We start from the raw sequence: 14,841 nt of genomic DNA on the forward strand, positions 1-14,841 counted from the left end.
GTTACAGTTTCAAATCCAGCATATACAGTCGTCTGGTTCTTGCTTGTTTGCCCCCCCCCACCTCACCCCCCCAAAAAAAATCACCCTATATTTTGATTACTAATTATGAATGTGTTTTACAAGTAGTTGTGGTCTGGATTTATACTTGCGTTGTCCATGTAGGAGAAACACCTCTGAATATCCAGAGCTGAGTGATCGTATTCCTACTAGTCACTTTTGGGATCAAAGCGAACCAAGGCTTTTTATGTGTGAAACAGATCGGAACCCAAGTCAGCAGTCCCTGGACAAGAATCAGCAATCAGAAGAAAACTCAGTATGTCTTTCTCCTATTCTCCTCTGGCTTGTTGCACTGTAGGGATTGGTTGTTGATGTTAACTCTGTGCTCAGGGGTTTAGCTAGAATGCTTCAGTTGGTTGCCATGAGGAATCCTTCTTGAAGGTCTTGAAACTTAAAATAAAAAAGGCTGACTGTATGAAATCTTGTGACAGTAGCAGTTCACATGTTGTTTAGCATAAATGATTGTCAGGGTTTGATAATAAGGAAGGGTTCAGCCAGGAGTCTCCTCACAGTTCCAGGATTCATGTATTTTTCATCTTCTCTTCACCTGCAGAGTGTCTAAAAGGGGGATAATCTCTGTGCATGTGTAGAATTCCATTATCTCTGAGTGATCACAGCTGCCTGTGGATAGCCTTGCCCACTTTGGGCTATAGCCCCACCCACTGCCAGCTGCAGCCCCTCCCACCAGCAAAAATTCAGCCTGTGGCAAATTCCCCTGAAGGAATGTGGCCCTCAGGAGAAATAATGTTCCTCATCCCATGTATAAACAGAGCTAGATGCACTAATGATTTAACTTGGTATAAGCCGCTTCCTCTGTTCTGCAGTCTAATATATAGCTCTGTTTTGTTTTTGTAGCTCCTCTTCAGCAAAGTGGTTGGCTTATGTCAACATAAATGTTTGCAGGGGCTTCCCCTGTTGAGTGAAGAGGTGGTTTGTTCCTGAAATACAGGACACTTTGTTACTGTCTTTCTGGAGTGCAGGCTGATTTGTGGGGTGAATTTATGATCAGTTTAGAGAGGATCCCTGTAACTTGGCCATCCGTAGCAGGTGTGTGTTCTGTTGTTTAACTGAGAACTCTGCCAAGTGAAAATGGAAAATAAAAACAAACCGTAAAAAGGATATTGCTCCATAAAACCCAAATAGTGTTCAATTTCCCCTTCCAGGTGGATGTTTTGATCGTATCCTTCTTCTGTACTGAAGAGCATGGGCTTTTGCTCCATGATCGCTTTCCGTTGCCATCAGCCTACCGGTCTCTTTTGGGCATGGAGGTGCCACATTATTATTTTGCCAAAAAGGTAAGTGGTCAAAGAGTTTATAAAGAGTTGATCCCTGAAAGCTTCCCCCTTATCTCCATGCAGGAAACATTTTGTTCTCTGGACCAGGTTAAGGTAAACTGAGACTTGCCTGTTATTATTTATAAAGCACCTAATATCTTCCTGGGTGCTGTACAAATATTACAGCAGACTTACAATCTAATACACTTGCAGCCTTACAGTTTTGTACACATGATACAAAAGTATAAAGAGATAGGAAGAGAATAGGAAAACAAGCAAATTCAGCCTCCAGTTCAAAGTTACATAAAACATGAAGTCCTGGTTTTTTTTGTTAAGACAGTGGTGACTAATGAAGGCTGTGGAGGGACAGTACAGTAATTTAACTGTGCAGTCATTGATGTTTCTGTGGTGGCTGTTCCAACTACTTCTCCTTTATGGTTTCATGTTGACCGTAGGAGATGATAGCTTCTTCCACTTCAAAATGTGCTACCTGCCAACTGCTGCCAGGTAGCACCGGATGTTACCCCCCCTCCAAGGAGTGGGACATTTCACCATCTGGACAGTTGGATAGTCTGAATTTCTAGCCACTCCCTGGTTTCAGGGGTGACTGATAAAGGCTCCAGGAAGAACAACAATATAAATATCCACTCTCTGGACCCTAGAGTAGGTAGGTGGGGGGGGCAGATGAAATCCTTTGGAGCTTCCATCCAACAGCAGCAGAGGTAATTAAGTAGCAATGCAAATAAGAAATCACTAGAAATTACAAGCAATTTGATTTGTTTGCACTGTTCTATCATTTGGGGCTCTTCAAATGTGCATAGAATGACACTCTGGAAGTAGCAGAAAAAAGCAGCATGATCAGCCCAATTCCCTATGGTATAATCTGTTCATAGTCCACCAACATGCTTCCCATCTTCTTGGTTTGCCTTTTTAACACTGAACTGGAAGTCTTAGTGATGATGTGACACTGAGCAATGCCATGCTGCCATTTTTGAGTGATGCACAGAGCACCACTCATACTGGATATGCAGTTGATCCCCATCTTCATTACAATTGAGAGCAAGACCCAGAGCATTGGCATTTTGGAAATGGAGAAAAATTAAATCCTGTTTTGGCAAGAATATCTGTGATAACATATTCCTTATACATAACTGGGGTGAAACGGCACATCTAGATTACAGAAGAAAGACCTCAATAGCTGCAGTTTAGATACTTGCCATGCCTGAGGTTTATATACTCTCAATGTAACAGAGGCAGATTGTCTGTTTCATTGCATTTTCTGTCACTATTTCTGCTTTGTCTGTTTTATTCTTCACTCTGTCTACATACTTTTTTTTATTAAATAAAATGCTGCTCCTATCATTCTGTTTCTTTTTCATTTCTGCTGGCCAATAGTTGTTGTTTTGGAGAGGCTCTGTCTTTAAACCTTATGTAAGTATCATTCGCTGGCCTTTATTAAATGAATTTGCCTCCCCCACCCGGATTTCATTGTTTCAGTTCCTGTTACTTAAAGATTATGCACAAAGTCCTAGAAGGCTTAGAAAAGTAGGTTTGATGTCAGTGAGGTGGGTGGCATGAGAGAAAATGCAATACTTCAAGTCTATGTGCGAGTGCCTTCCCTTAATTGCAACTCACAAGTGCTTGCAATGGCCCAGTAAACTCAAGATTCACTGTCTATTTCCCCCCACATATCTGATGTTGTGATATCTGTTGTGACATTTAATATGGCATGGCCTTTTTGTTGATACTAGTTGATGCATACCCTGATTCACCCATGTAAACACATTACCTAATGGCAGTTGATGAAAAGAGAAGAATACTTATTGGTGAAATCAAAGTGTGCACCACTGGAATTCTCAATTACTTTGTTGCATTTGGAGTCACCATAGGATTTCCCAATATGTGTTGTGTTGTGTCTTCTATTAACTCCTGCAGTTCATTTGTATCTATTTATTTATATTTGGCAGTGCATAAGCTGCATTATTTATTTATATGTACAAGCCATTTTTCTGCCGAAGGCCTCTAAAACAGTGTAGAATTTACATTATCTTGTGAGCTGTAAAGATGAATGGAAGTGGGAGAATTCTCATATTACAAAGTCACTGTGTTGAAGACCATTTAAAAAGCTTCCACATTGCTGTTGTACAATAGTCACTTGTCCCAGAGATTGCTCCAAATAGCTCAACTCTTAATTTTCCCCAAAGGGTGAAATCTTCAGAAAGTAAAAGTGGTTGGGTTTGCAAGTTGCTATTTGCACTCCTTAAATATTGTGAAAATATTTTGGATTTGTTTATCCCTCTTGTCATGTGGCACTCCTTTTAAAGACTTTTTTTAGATTAGTAAAAAATAATAAGTGTAGTGCTAATATGAGGCTTTTACTGTGTTCAAAAACTAAGAACTGTTTTGGATAAGAATATAGCTGCTGTCACAGGCTTAAAAATTATTTAGGAATTTCTTTTCATGGGAAAAACTAATGATATTCTGCTCATCATATGACTTGTGTTTTCCTTTCAGCCTGAAGCTGATAAAGATGAGGCAGAGCCTAGTGGGGTAACACTCTATCAAATGGTAGCCAGAAGGCCATTGCGCGACTTCATTGGGTTGGAAGAGTGTGACAAGGCCACATGTGATGCTATGCTTAACTTCAGCCTCTATCTCACCATTGGGGATATGGATGAGGCCTTCAAATCCATCAAGCTCATCAAAAGGTAGGGACACTAACTTGGTTTGGTTTTTACAAGATTTGTGTATGTGCTGGCTAGGATCCAAAGAGGTGTGTAAGTAAATCCAGATGCCCATTGAACTTTTGGGCTTATATTTCTTGTAATGCAGCCCCCAATTATTATCCTTTTCAAACTCTGAAGTTTCAAAGGTAGTTTGAGATATGTCATTGGAATGCTTTGTCTGCTCCTATAGCAGAACATAAACCCTCTTGGTCAGTTCTTGGAATTTTTTTCCCTTGAGGGCAACCACATTGGCTACTTTATCCCTCTACAACAAACACAATGACTCAAAAACATAACAGTAGAACTGGCCACAGAGCCACCATTTGTTTTTAATTTCACATTATTATAGTATGGCTATTGCAATATTAGCAGAAATAACATGTCTTAAATATTCCAATATTTTATTTTATTTTATTAAAGGTAGTTAATTAGAGCACATTTAATTTTTAGCATACAGAGCTTTTCCAGAAAGCAAGCCAGGCAAATTTTAAAATAAAATCCAGTTTTTGATTATGTGATCATTCAGTGCAGTCTTAGGAAGATGGCCTTACAAGTCTGTGTTAAATTCTGGAGGCTGGCCGTGGAGTGTGGTGGGAAATTAAGAGCAGGAAAGGACAATTTGTTTCAACACATAGATGCCTTCCCACACAATTTTCATTTCATGGTTCCAACTTGCATTATTTACAGTACAATCCTATACAACAGTATAGGTACAGTACAGTCCTATTCAACAGCAAGACCCAGTGTATTCAGGTAAGTGTCCACAGAACTATAACTTTAATTGTCTTGAATAATTTTATGTATGAAGTTTCACAGTACTAGAGACACACAAGAATGGTTAGTGTGTATTCTGCACTTACTTTTTAATATTCTTACTCTGATATAGGTTTTCCACTTGCTAAATGTACAGATTAAGCCTACAGACATGTGAGCTTACACCCATGATTGTTTTGAAAAAGCAATGAATTTGTCTCTTCATTTTGCTGTTTCACCACTATCTATTGAAATGTATTTCAATAGATTTTTGAAACGAAAGCTAATCATCTCGGTATTCTAGTCTTTATTGGTTGACTTGATAAATATAGTTCCTCAATAACTGTATGTGTGCTATGGGCGCTAATTTGTCCACATTTGTCCTGCAGTGCTGGGGCTTAAGTGACAAACTTGGCTTTCTCCCTTATTTGGCATCCAAATTACATTGTAATGAAATTCAAGAGCCAGCTTGATTATTTTCTTTGTGAAGAAAATGAAATTGGGGTGGGGAGTGGAGTGGAGTGGAGTGGAGTGGAGTGGAGTGGAGTGGAGAAGATGAGTTGGTGACGCCAAAAATCAAAGCACAGATTTAAAGATATATACTACACAGGTCTCTGAGAAAGAGACAGTAAATATATAAGTTCACAGCTCTGTCATCCTGACCTCTCTATCTCAGTGGCTATGCCTATAGCAAAAATGTAGCATCTTCAGTTTTATGTGACACACATATCACTTCCTGCTTTTCCCACCTTTCTTTCTTCCATGTGTTTTGGACCTGGCCGTTTTACAGTAATTTCAGTGCTATGCCAAACAGAATTATGAGGCTTGTTGGAAGGCAATATTTTTGCACTCCCATTAGATAAATAAGGAGTAACTTTTATCTCTAGTAAACTCATCTCAAACTCTACCCTACTCCTGCGCCTCCTGATAGCGTCTTTAGTTTGCCTCTCAACTGGGGTGGACTTTGGTCTTTCAAATTTTCAGTGGCGCCCTGTGCGAGGCCAAAATTCAGCACCCCCCTGCCTCTTGCCTTCCATTCTTAATTCACTACACCATAGTTGTGATGCCCTGCAGCATCCCCTAGGCTTGGTGTCCAGTGTGGTGGAACTGGTTGCACTGTCTTAAATCCACCTCTGATATAAATTTTTAACATGGCATCGTACATACCCAGTAGTGAATCTTTCAAATCAGCACCAAATATGAAAATGCCCAGTAGTAAAATTTGAACTGGGTAACTGTTTAGGGTGATGAGAAGAGGGACTGTGGTTATTAACATAACTATATAAATGGGTCACATTACAAGGTGTTGGGTTTTTTGGGTGTACTTCTTTATCATCGGTTTAATGACTTGTGAAGTTTTCTGAAACATTTGCTTTAAAAGAAGACAAGCTTGAAACCTTCAACTTTCATTCCTTAAAAAAAAAATGCTGACATTCTTTATAAATTCTTCTATTATGTCAGTAGCTTTTTGGTTTGAAAATTTTGAAATAGAAATAATTGTTCCTACCAGATTGAACACACTTAACATTATGGATGGTTGACTCTTTAATATAACGTATGTGTTACACAAGCATTATTAATTGAATGATGTTGATGAAAATGTGACATGGAACAAGTTTTCCTTTCCTCTTTCATGTGCTTTTATGTTATTGGATCCAAAAAAGGATACTTTCCATAGCTAAGTTTTTTATTGTGGGGTAACTTTCTCTGAACCAAGTTTCAAGCTTGGAATATTGGGTTATCTTTCCCCCTTTCCACAGTCCGACAAAACTCATCTTGGGTAGATCTGCCACATTTCAAATCTTCCTAGAATGGCCATGTGCCCTACTTCTCAGATTATAGTCTTCTGCTTAAAGTCATCCTCCATTTGAAGGGCGTTCTACTTCATGCCTGGTTTAAAGTTAAAGAACCATAAGGAAAGAAAACAGGGAGGGCTTTATAAGTTGCTGTCCATCAACAGTTAGCACCTGGACAGCAGTTTGCGCAGACACACAGGTTACCATCTTGTTCCCCACCATGGTGAAATATATTGTGTTTCTATTTAATTATAATAATTGTTTCTAAATTTGCGACAGTACATTTAAATTAGCAGGTGCACATTATTTAAATCTCTGTCCCATTTTGTCCTCTTTTTTGCAATGCATTTCCTGGGTTTGGGTACATAAGCCACCACCCTTAATATCCCTGACTTTTGACTGAAGTTCCATCCGGATAGTTAAGCTGTTAATATTTTACACTGTACATCAGAGAGGAGAGGTGGTGTATAATGTACACATGTATATAGATGTAGCCCATCCAAGTAATAATGTTGGGCTTCTTTAATTGAAAAGTGAACTTAGTGATTTCCTTCAGTGTTTAAATTACATGGCATATTTCATAGAAAGCAGTCCATTTTGTATGTCGTCTTCGCTGAAGAGTCTGCCCCTTTTACCCACATATTCTCAACATGGTGACTCAACATAGTCATTCTCCAGCCCACGTCGGAAGCGAGCAGTCAGGGTACGACTGATAACGATGACTCTGGGTGCCATGCAGTCCTCCCGTCGGTGAAGGATGTTCCATATGAGAATGGCAGCAGCCAGTGTGGCCAGAAGACAAGCCCCAATGTTCAGGTAGCAAGACCAGGACAGGCTGGTATAGGGTCCAATACGATAGAAGGTCACCAACCCAATGACCAGAACGAAACCTGAAAGAAACGTACAGAATAGAATGCCATATGTGAGTAATGTATCTAGACATTCTAGAAAAATCACTTTGTATCTTGCCCAGTAGTGTGCATCTGATAGTGGTTCATGTGTGCAAAAGTGTGCATGCACAAACACATATCTCCAGATTTTGGCACTAGAGTAGTTAAATATCACTCATGTTTTAATCACAAGTAGACCCATTGAAATTAGTGAGCATGAATAAGTTAGGCCCATTAATTTTGATAGGTGTACTCTGAGTAAAACTTGGCATTGAATACCACTCAATGTAAATTTTCTGTTTAATTCTAGGAAGCCAAGGGACACGTAAAACTTTGGAACCAAGGTTACATAAATGAGTAGGAAAAGGAGACTGGAAACCAGTTTGACTCTGTGCATTTCTAGATGCACAAAGGAAATCCATTCAACCAGTTTCGCTTTCTCTGAGCCTTTAGCACATACTGTACCGGTCACTGGTTTTCAAATGAAATCTTGTTTTTAAATTTAAAAGCTGTGTTCTGAGTTTTGCCTCTGTTACTGAGCTAGCACCAATTGTGGCCTTTATCATAGAATTGTAGGATTGGAAGGGACCCTGAGATGCAGGAATATGCAGCTGTCCCATATTGGGATCAAACCTGCAACCTTTGCATTATCAGCACCACACTCTAACCAACTGAGCTATTACTCTAATTTATTTATTTCCATTTTATACTCTGCCATTCCTTCCAGCAGGAATGCATAGTAGTTGCCACATCACAGCAATACAAAAAAGGCAATAATAAGAACCCCACTTAAAGTACCAATAAAATGTACAAAACTGCCATAAGAAATCAGCAGCAAGGTCAGCGGGATTTTCTTTGCACTCCAAAGCCTGGCATTTCCCCACTCATACTAAATACTGTGCCTTGGCTACTCAGAAAATCTGATGTTCCCCTGTTGAAAACTCACATATCCAGGATGTCCCATACATATTGGCAAACAATCGTGTAGAAAGGTCCTCAAACTCTAAGCTCAGCTATGCAGGTTTTTAAAACCAATGGACAGTACTGGGTCCAATTAATACAAACAGTCACCTGTATGAGTTACCTCTTTTGATGTGTGGACCCATCTCTAATTAGTAGATTGATTGTGCAGGCTGTTGTGGTGTTTCGTGTTGCACATAAATTTAAACAATGTCAGTGCAGCTGATCCTCTCTAGGAAACTGTTCTTACAGAGTTAAAAATCGTCTGAGTCACAGAAAGAGCCATTCACACCAGTGGCTTTCCATATGGAGTTGGCTCTATGTGGTACTAGTTCAAGAGGCCATGAACAAGGATTCACATGCTTTCAATGAAGAGTTATATAAACACGGATATTGTGAAGAAGGAAAATATTTTTTTCCTCTGGGAAATTCCTTTATCTAGGAATCTCCTGTGAAATGGTAGGAAAACATTTAATCTTAAAGCGCAACAGTATTTTGCCTTTCTGCAGCACATTATCCCACTGCTCTTGAAGATCTTTATGAACACAAAGAATCCCATCGTGGCTTCCCGCTTCATATGTATCCTAAATATCCGGTTATTCATAGTTTCAGAGATGAGGAAGCTGAGGTGAGGAGACTTGTCTAGCCATGCAGGAAATCTGTCATGGGGTCAGCAGTAGAACCCAGAACATCTGACCCCAAGATGTTGTGTATGCAGTCGCAAAACCTCCTTCCCTTTAAGGCAGTGCCCTATTTCTTGATGAACCTCACTGCAGCATTCTAGTTTCTCTTTCCCTCCTCCACCCTCACAGGTCTAGTTATTAACTTTTGATGGAAGTAATTTATGGATCTAATTAGCCTGACAAGAACAATATACAAAGAGGCAAATGTGTCTCACATAATAGGAAAAAAATCAGCTTCCCCTACTCCCATAAACACTTCCTTAACCACCACCATAACAGAAGGAATTCACATAGACAAAAGGGCCCCTTTGCAAAGGGAGACTAGAATAAACAAAGGCCCGTAAACAGACATAAAGATCTGCAGATACCATTTCCGTTAGGTTTGTGGGCAAGGACAGGTCAGACATGAAGAAGGCCATTTCTCTCTGCTTTCTGTGAATTACTGGCATTGCTTGCACATCTCTTACAATATGACCATTGTATGTGACTGCATCCTAAAAAATGGCTACAAGGGAACTTGATGGTTTGTTTTCTTCTATAGCGAGTCTTCTGAAGGGGTCAGCAACTAGAGGCCCTTCAGCTAAATTCAGCACCCTGAAGATACCAGCTGCTTCTCCCCTGGAGGCAAGAAAACTGATTAGAGGATGTAGCAATTATGTTATTAGGACTTGGTGGCACTTGACTTTGGAGAACGGGGTAGTAGCTTATCCCCACCCTTCATTCACTTCTCAGATTAGTCCACCTGTAAATTGAGTTGCTGACCAAGACATTCTTGGGTTTGAATATGACAGCTGGGGGGGGGGGGATGACTAGAACTAGATTTCCATGTGCAAACTTGATGAGTTTCAGTGCCATCCAGTACAAATTATCCTTTCACAAAAGTTCCAAAAAATCCATTGTGTTATATTTTTATACAGCCTTATAAAAATCGTTTAAGCCTTTCTGGTTTTGTTTGGTAAATAGCCAGCAAGAAATAAAGGGATGGTTCTGAGGAGTAGCAGGTTCCCACCCACCTCCAGCTTTCATTCACAGTTAAGTTTCTGTATAGTATGGGTTAAATCCTTTGGATCTAATGTCCTTTACAGTGCCTTTTGCTCCCTCAGACTAGTTTTTCTGGAAATGCTCTTGCAGAAACAACAATTTTTGTGTGCTGTCCTGTGCACTTTAAAAATGGAAAGATAGGAACACAGGAAGTTGTGTTATACAGAGTCAGACCACTAATCCAATCCATCTAGCTCAGTATTACTGGGGGAATGAGTCTGTGACCTTCTACATGTGAAAGAGATGCTCTGCCTCAGAGCTATAGCCCTTCCTCACATTTTCACATACTCTGCCCTGTGGGGATGTCATTGTAGGGCGCTTGCAGCACAGTCCTACATATGTCCACTCAGAAATAAGTCCCACTAAGTTTTTTTGGTTTATTCCCAGGAAACTGGGTATAGGATTGCAGCCTTAATGCAGTCTAACTCAAGATATGAACCAAATTAAAGCACAGAACTTGGAGAATTTCAATAAAATAGTATTTTTGCTAGTTTGCTTTTTAAAAAATTATAGTGACTTGTAAAAAAGGACAAAGCATGAATAAGCATAGGCTGGCTGTTAGTGGTATCTAGATGTTGCTTAAAGTGCTGTCATATAACAGACAACTTACAGCTCAGCTGCCACAATTTTGGCTTCAATTTGTGTGTGTGATTCTACTGACTTGAAGCAAAACATGAGAGTTTTGTTAAAATGATGACTGGAGTTGAAGGAGGTAATAAGAAGAAAGAGAAGCCCAGAACAGCAGCAATGTCTCAGACCCTCCAAATGTCCCTATTTTCCAGGGACGTCCTTGATTTAGAGGAGCCATCCCAGTTTCTGATTTGATCCAGGAATGTCCCTATTTTCGTTGGAGAAATGGTGGAGGGTATGGAGTTATCCAACCCCTGAGCCATCCGAAGGCAATCCTGTAAATGGAAGGGGTTTTTATGTTTAATGTTTTATTATATTTTTATATAAGTTGGAAGCTGCTCAGAGTGACTGGGGCAACCCAGTAAGATGTGTGAGTTATAAATAGTAAAATTATCAATATGAAATGGGATGTCTCTATTTTCACTTAAGAAATGTTGGAGGGTATGGTGTCTGATATTGGCTTGGCCCAGGGTTGAGATGTGTGAGAAGATGTGTGAGAATGGCTAGTCTTGATAGTTGCCTGACTCCTTAGTTCAAGAAATGTCCACCTATTGGCAATTCATCAGAAGGCATGAACCTTTGTACTTCTCTCTCCTAGTCAACTGACATAATGGTGCAGGGATTAGAGAACTGGTTCTAGATTTCTATAGGCCTTGCTCTGAAACCTGGAATTACTGGTCCTCTCCAACCCTATGTTTCTTTATCTAAATGTAGAACAAATACACATAATCTTTGCTGTGATCTTTAAGTAATTTGGTGATGAATGATTTCTAGAGATGCAGCAATCATGCAGCAATTCAAGCATATTGGTATTATAGTGTGAAGGCACAGCTATATTTCACTTATATCTTCAGTAAGCAAAGTGGAGTACCTTCAAATATATAGATAGCAAAGTGGCCTATGTTTGCCTTTTCAAAAAGCAGTATGCTGTACAAATGTTATCAGAGGTAACGTGTGGCAGCAACAGGGCTAGGTTGTGTTTATTCCACTGGCCAAAGGCCAGTCTCCTTTTCCTGACCAAAGCTGTGTTGCAGGAATTAGGGGAAATAAAATGCAGAAGAAATGAGCCTCAAATGTCTCAAGATGTTGAAGCAGAGGTATGTGATGAAGTGCTCAGATACAATTCTGTAAAAAGAGTTCCAACTCCAAGTGAACAGATCGAGTGGGGGGTACATTTCCACCAGTCGCCAGGAGTTTGGTTAAACACGTGTCTCAGGTTTTATCAGCAGAGGAAAACAGTGGCAGAAATGATTATTTTTGTTAGTTTCTTTGTTGTTGTTTTGTTGTTTAGTTGTTTAGTCGTGTCCGAATCTTCGTGACCCCATGGACCAGAGCACGCCAGGCATTCCTGTCTTCCACTGCCTCCCGCAGTTTCTTTGTATACCATATAAAAGTGACTGTAGTTTGTGGATTACTGTCCTATGTGTTTGTGTGAGACGCATATGTAAGTGTGAAAACTGTCATGGAACAGAAAATAACAGAATTGTCCATCTCTAATGGAAATCCTGTTTTTTCCATTTTTTCTGTCGTCCCGTCCCCCCCCCCATCACTTTCATCCTAGCCCATTCCCACCCTTGCTATATAAGCCACTAAAGTTTGGCCTAACGTAAGCCAGCACTCTCCAAGTTCTTCATCTTTTATGTAAGGGACTAATTATTCATCACAGAAAGCTACTAAACTTCCTTGTGTTGCTCAAAATAAAACCACTTGTGTTAGCAAGGCTGTTTCCCTTCACAGGACCTTTGCTTGAACTCTAACTCTGAACAGCAGTGAATGAATGACACGCCACCCTTTTCTTCTCTTCAGATTTCATGGCAAGTCCCAGGCAGGTGGGGAAGGTCTAAAAGTTACTTATGTCACCAGAATATTTTAAAGTGATGCATATAGGTTCAGTTTGGCATGCCAAAACTGTTCTAGACAAACATTGAGGTTAAGAAACAGGTAGAGCTGCTGGCTGTGACTGATGGGACAGCAACAAAAACTCAAGGGTCACATGTTCCCCATCCCACAGCTGCCATCCATTGGGTTCTAGAAGCTCAACTGGAGAGCACAAAAGTGATAGCTACCTCATTTCTCCTCAATCCCCCTTATTCAGAGCGAGTGTGTGACTCTGAACACAGAGATCCCATTTAAATATTAGCCATGATAACTTATGGAATGCACTTCCATAAGACATCGTAGTCAACAGTTTTGATGATTTTAAAAGGGGGTTAGATAAATTAATGGAGGCCAGCAGTAGCCATAAGCTCCCTTTTTTCACAATCTAGTTTCCAGGCTGGAATTCTAGGAATTAATTTATATCTGAAACTTTGATGATGTCACTTCTGAACCAGCATTGTGGACTTGACCTGTGTCTGGGCCAACAGCGCCAACTCCCACCTGTCCAAAACATCAGGGGGCAGGGGAGGCAAAGCATGGAGCCAAACGTGGCACGGATTCAGTGGCCAGGTTCTCCTTCTCCTGCCACAGAGGGGAAGGAGGTGGGAAGCAGTCCCCTGCCGGTGGTGGCAGCAGCAGGAGGAGGAGCTGTCGGCCATTGAAGCCGCATTGCTGCTACGTTTAGCTCTGCCTGACGTGATATCATGCACAACGTCAGTAGCCCCCTCAGACTTCCTCATAAGTTGGCCCCTGTGGTCTGGGCTTACATGTAATCCTTCTCCTGCTGAGCATCATATCTAACAACATCATTGGAGCAGCTGGGAGAACCTAGAGGGGGAGACACCTAAAACAACATCTTCTTTTGAATGACTGCTGTCCTAAGAATAATCCAGCTGGCAATTTTGCATCTGACCACCTGTTTGAAACACCTATTCTAAAGACTCTCAGCAGGCTAAAATGTCTGCCGGAGGGAAGTTTGAAGAATACAGAATCACTTATAAAAAAATCCTACAGTGGCCAATCAATCTGTGCATATTTATTGTGTACAAAACCTGCTAAGTTTTTGTCCCACTGTTCAGTAAAAATTGTCCGTTATTTGTTTTGTGTTTTGGTGTCTCCAAAAGAGTTAATTGGCGAAAACGAGTCAGCATTAAGTGGGGGTGGAGGGTGCCTTTCTACTGGGAAAGGAAATAGATAATGGATTTGTTAAGAAGAATCCTGCAGGGGATGGTGTCAATGGTTGGGCAGGCAAAGTAGGAAGGGGAACGTTGCTCTGTGAACTTACATTTTGGATCAGAATAATGAGCTTCCTGTTTGAATCATTCTGGCAGAAAGCCAACTTCAGTTTCAAAGCTTATCTTCATTTGTTTCTACAGAGTCGTGCTTGTGTTAAATAATAAAATGATATCATGGTATAACATAAGGATTGATAATGAGAGCCAGTGTGCTGGATGAGGACCTGAGGGCCAGGGTTCAAATCCTAATGCAGTCCGACCTTGAGCCAGTCTCACCTACCTCACCAGATTGTTGTAAGGGTAAAACAGGGAGGGGGAGAACAATATATGCCACCTTGAGCTCCTTGGAAGAAAAGTGGAATAGAAATAAATACATGTTGCCAGCAGGTCCATCCTGGCAACCTTGCCTCAAGCAGAATCCCTTTTCTCCTTGCAACACAGGATTGATTGTCTTACTCTTACTTATTTGGCTAGCTATATAATGATTAGCTCTGCTCAATACAAACTCTTTGGAATGGAAACCTCACTTGACCTCAGACTCTGTACACATTACTGGCTTAAAACACATCTAAGTCATTCTTTCCATCAAAACATATTTTTTATAATGAAGCCTTCTTCCGCTGTAGCTTGATTATTCAATAAACACATATAAAATATAAGAAGTGCCATGCTGGATCAGACCAGTGGCCCATCTAATCTGATACCCTGCTTTCCACAGCGGCCAACTAGATGCGTATGGGAAGCCCACAAGCAGAATATAAAGACAACAGCCCTCTCTTGCTGAGGTTCCTAAACCACTGCCTCTCCTTGATTTCTCACCATTTATCTTCACTGAATGACCCTGACCAGGGTAGGGGGTGCATTTTGAGAGAGGGAGAAAAACTTCTTTCTTGGTCTACTTTCTCCTGACCATGCATA

At 40.5% G+C, this 14,841-nt stretch overlaps 2 protein-coding genes across 3 annotated transcripts in view; one reads left to right on the forward strand and one right to left on the reverse strand.

Annotated features, from left to right (window-relative positions):
• Positions 1-14,841, forward strand: part of IFT140 (intraflagellar transport 140) — a 78,414-nt gene that overhangs the window by 23,035 nt on the left and 40,538 nt on the right. For both annotated transcript variants that reach the window (XM_080981917.1, XM_080981918.1), the window contains exons 16-18: positions 163-313; positions 1,221-1,352; positions 3,846-4,039. In XM_080981917.1, the coding sequence (XP_080838043.1) occupies positions 163-313; positions 1,221-1,352; positions 3,846-4,039 (477 nt within the window). The remainder of the gene's footprint in view (positions 1-162; positions 314-1,220; positions 1,353-3,845; positions 4,040-14,841) is intronic.
• TMEM204 (transmembrane protein 204) overlaps positions 4,438-14,841 on the reverse strand; it is a 31,382-nt gene continuing 20,978 nt past the window's right edge. The window contains exon 3 of the mRNA XM_080982064.1: positions 4,438-7,496. Coding sequence (XP_080838190.1) covers positions 7,252-7,496 — 245 coding nt within the window. The 3' untranslated portion in view covers positions 4,438-7,251. The remainder of the gene's footprint in view (positions 7,497-14,841) is intronic.

This window comes from Podarcis pityusensis (genome assembly GCF_964106645.2).
Source record: "Podarcis pityusensis genome assembly, chromosome: 14".
Taxonomy (NCBI): Eukaryota; Metazoa; Chordata; class Lepidosauria; order Squamata; family Lacertidae; genus Podarcis; species Podarcis pityusensis.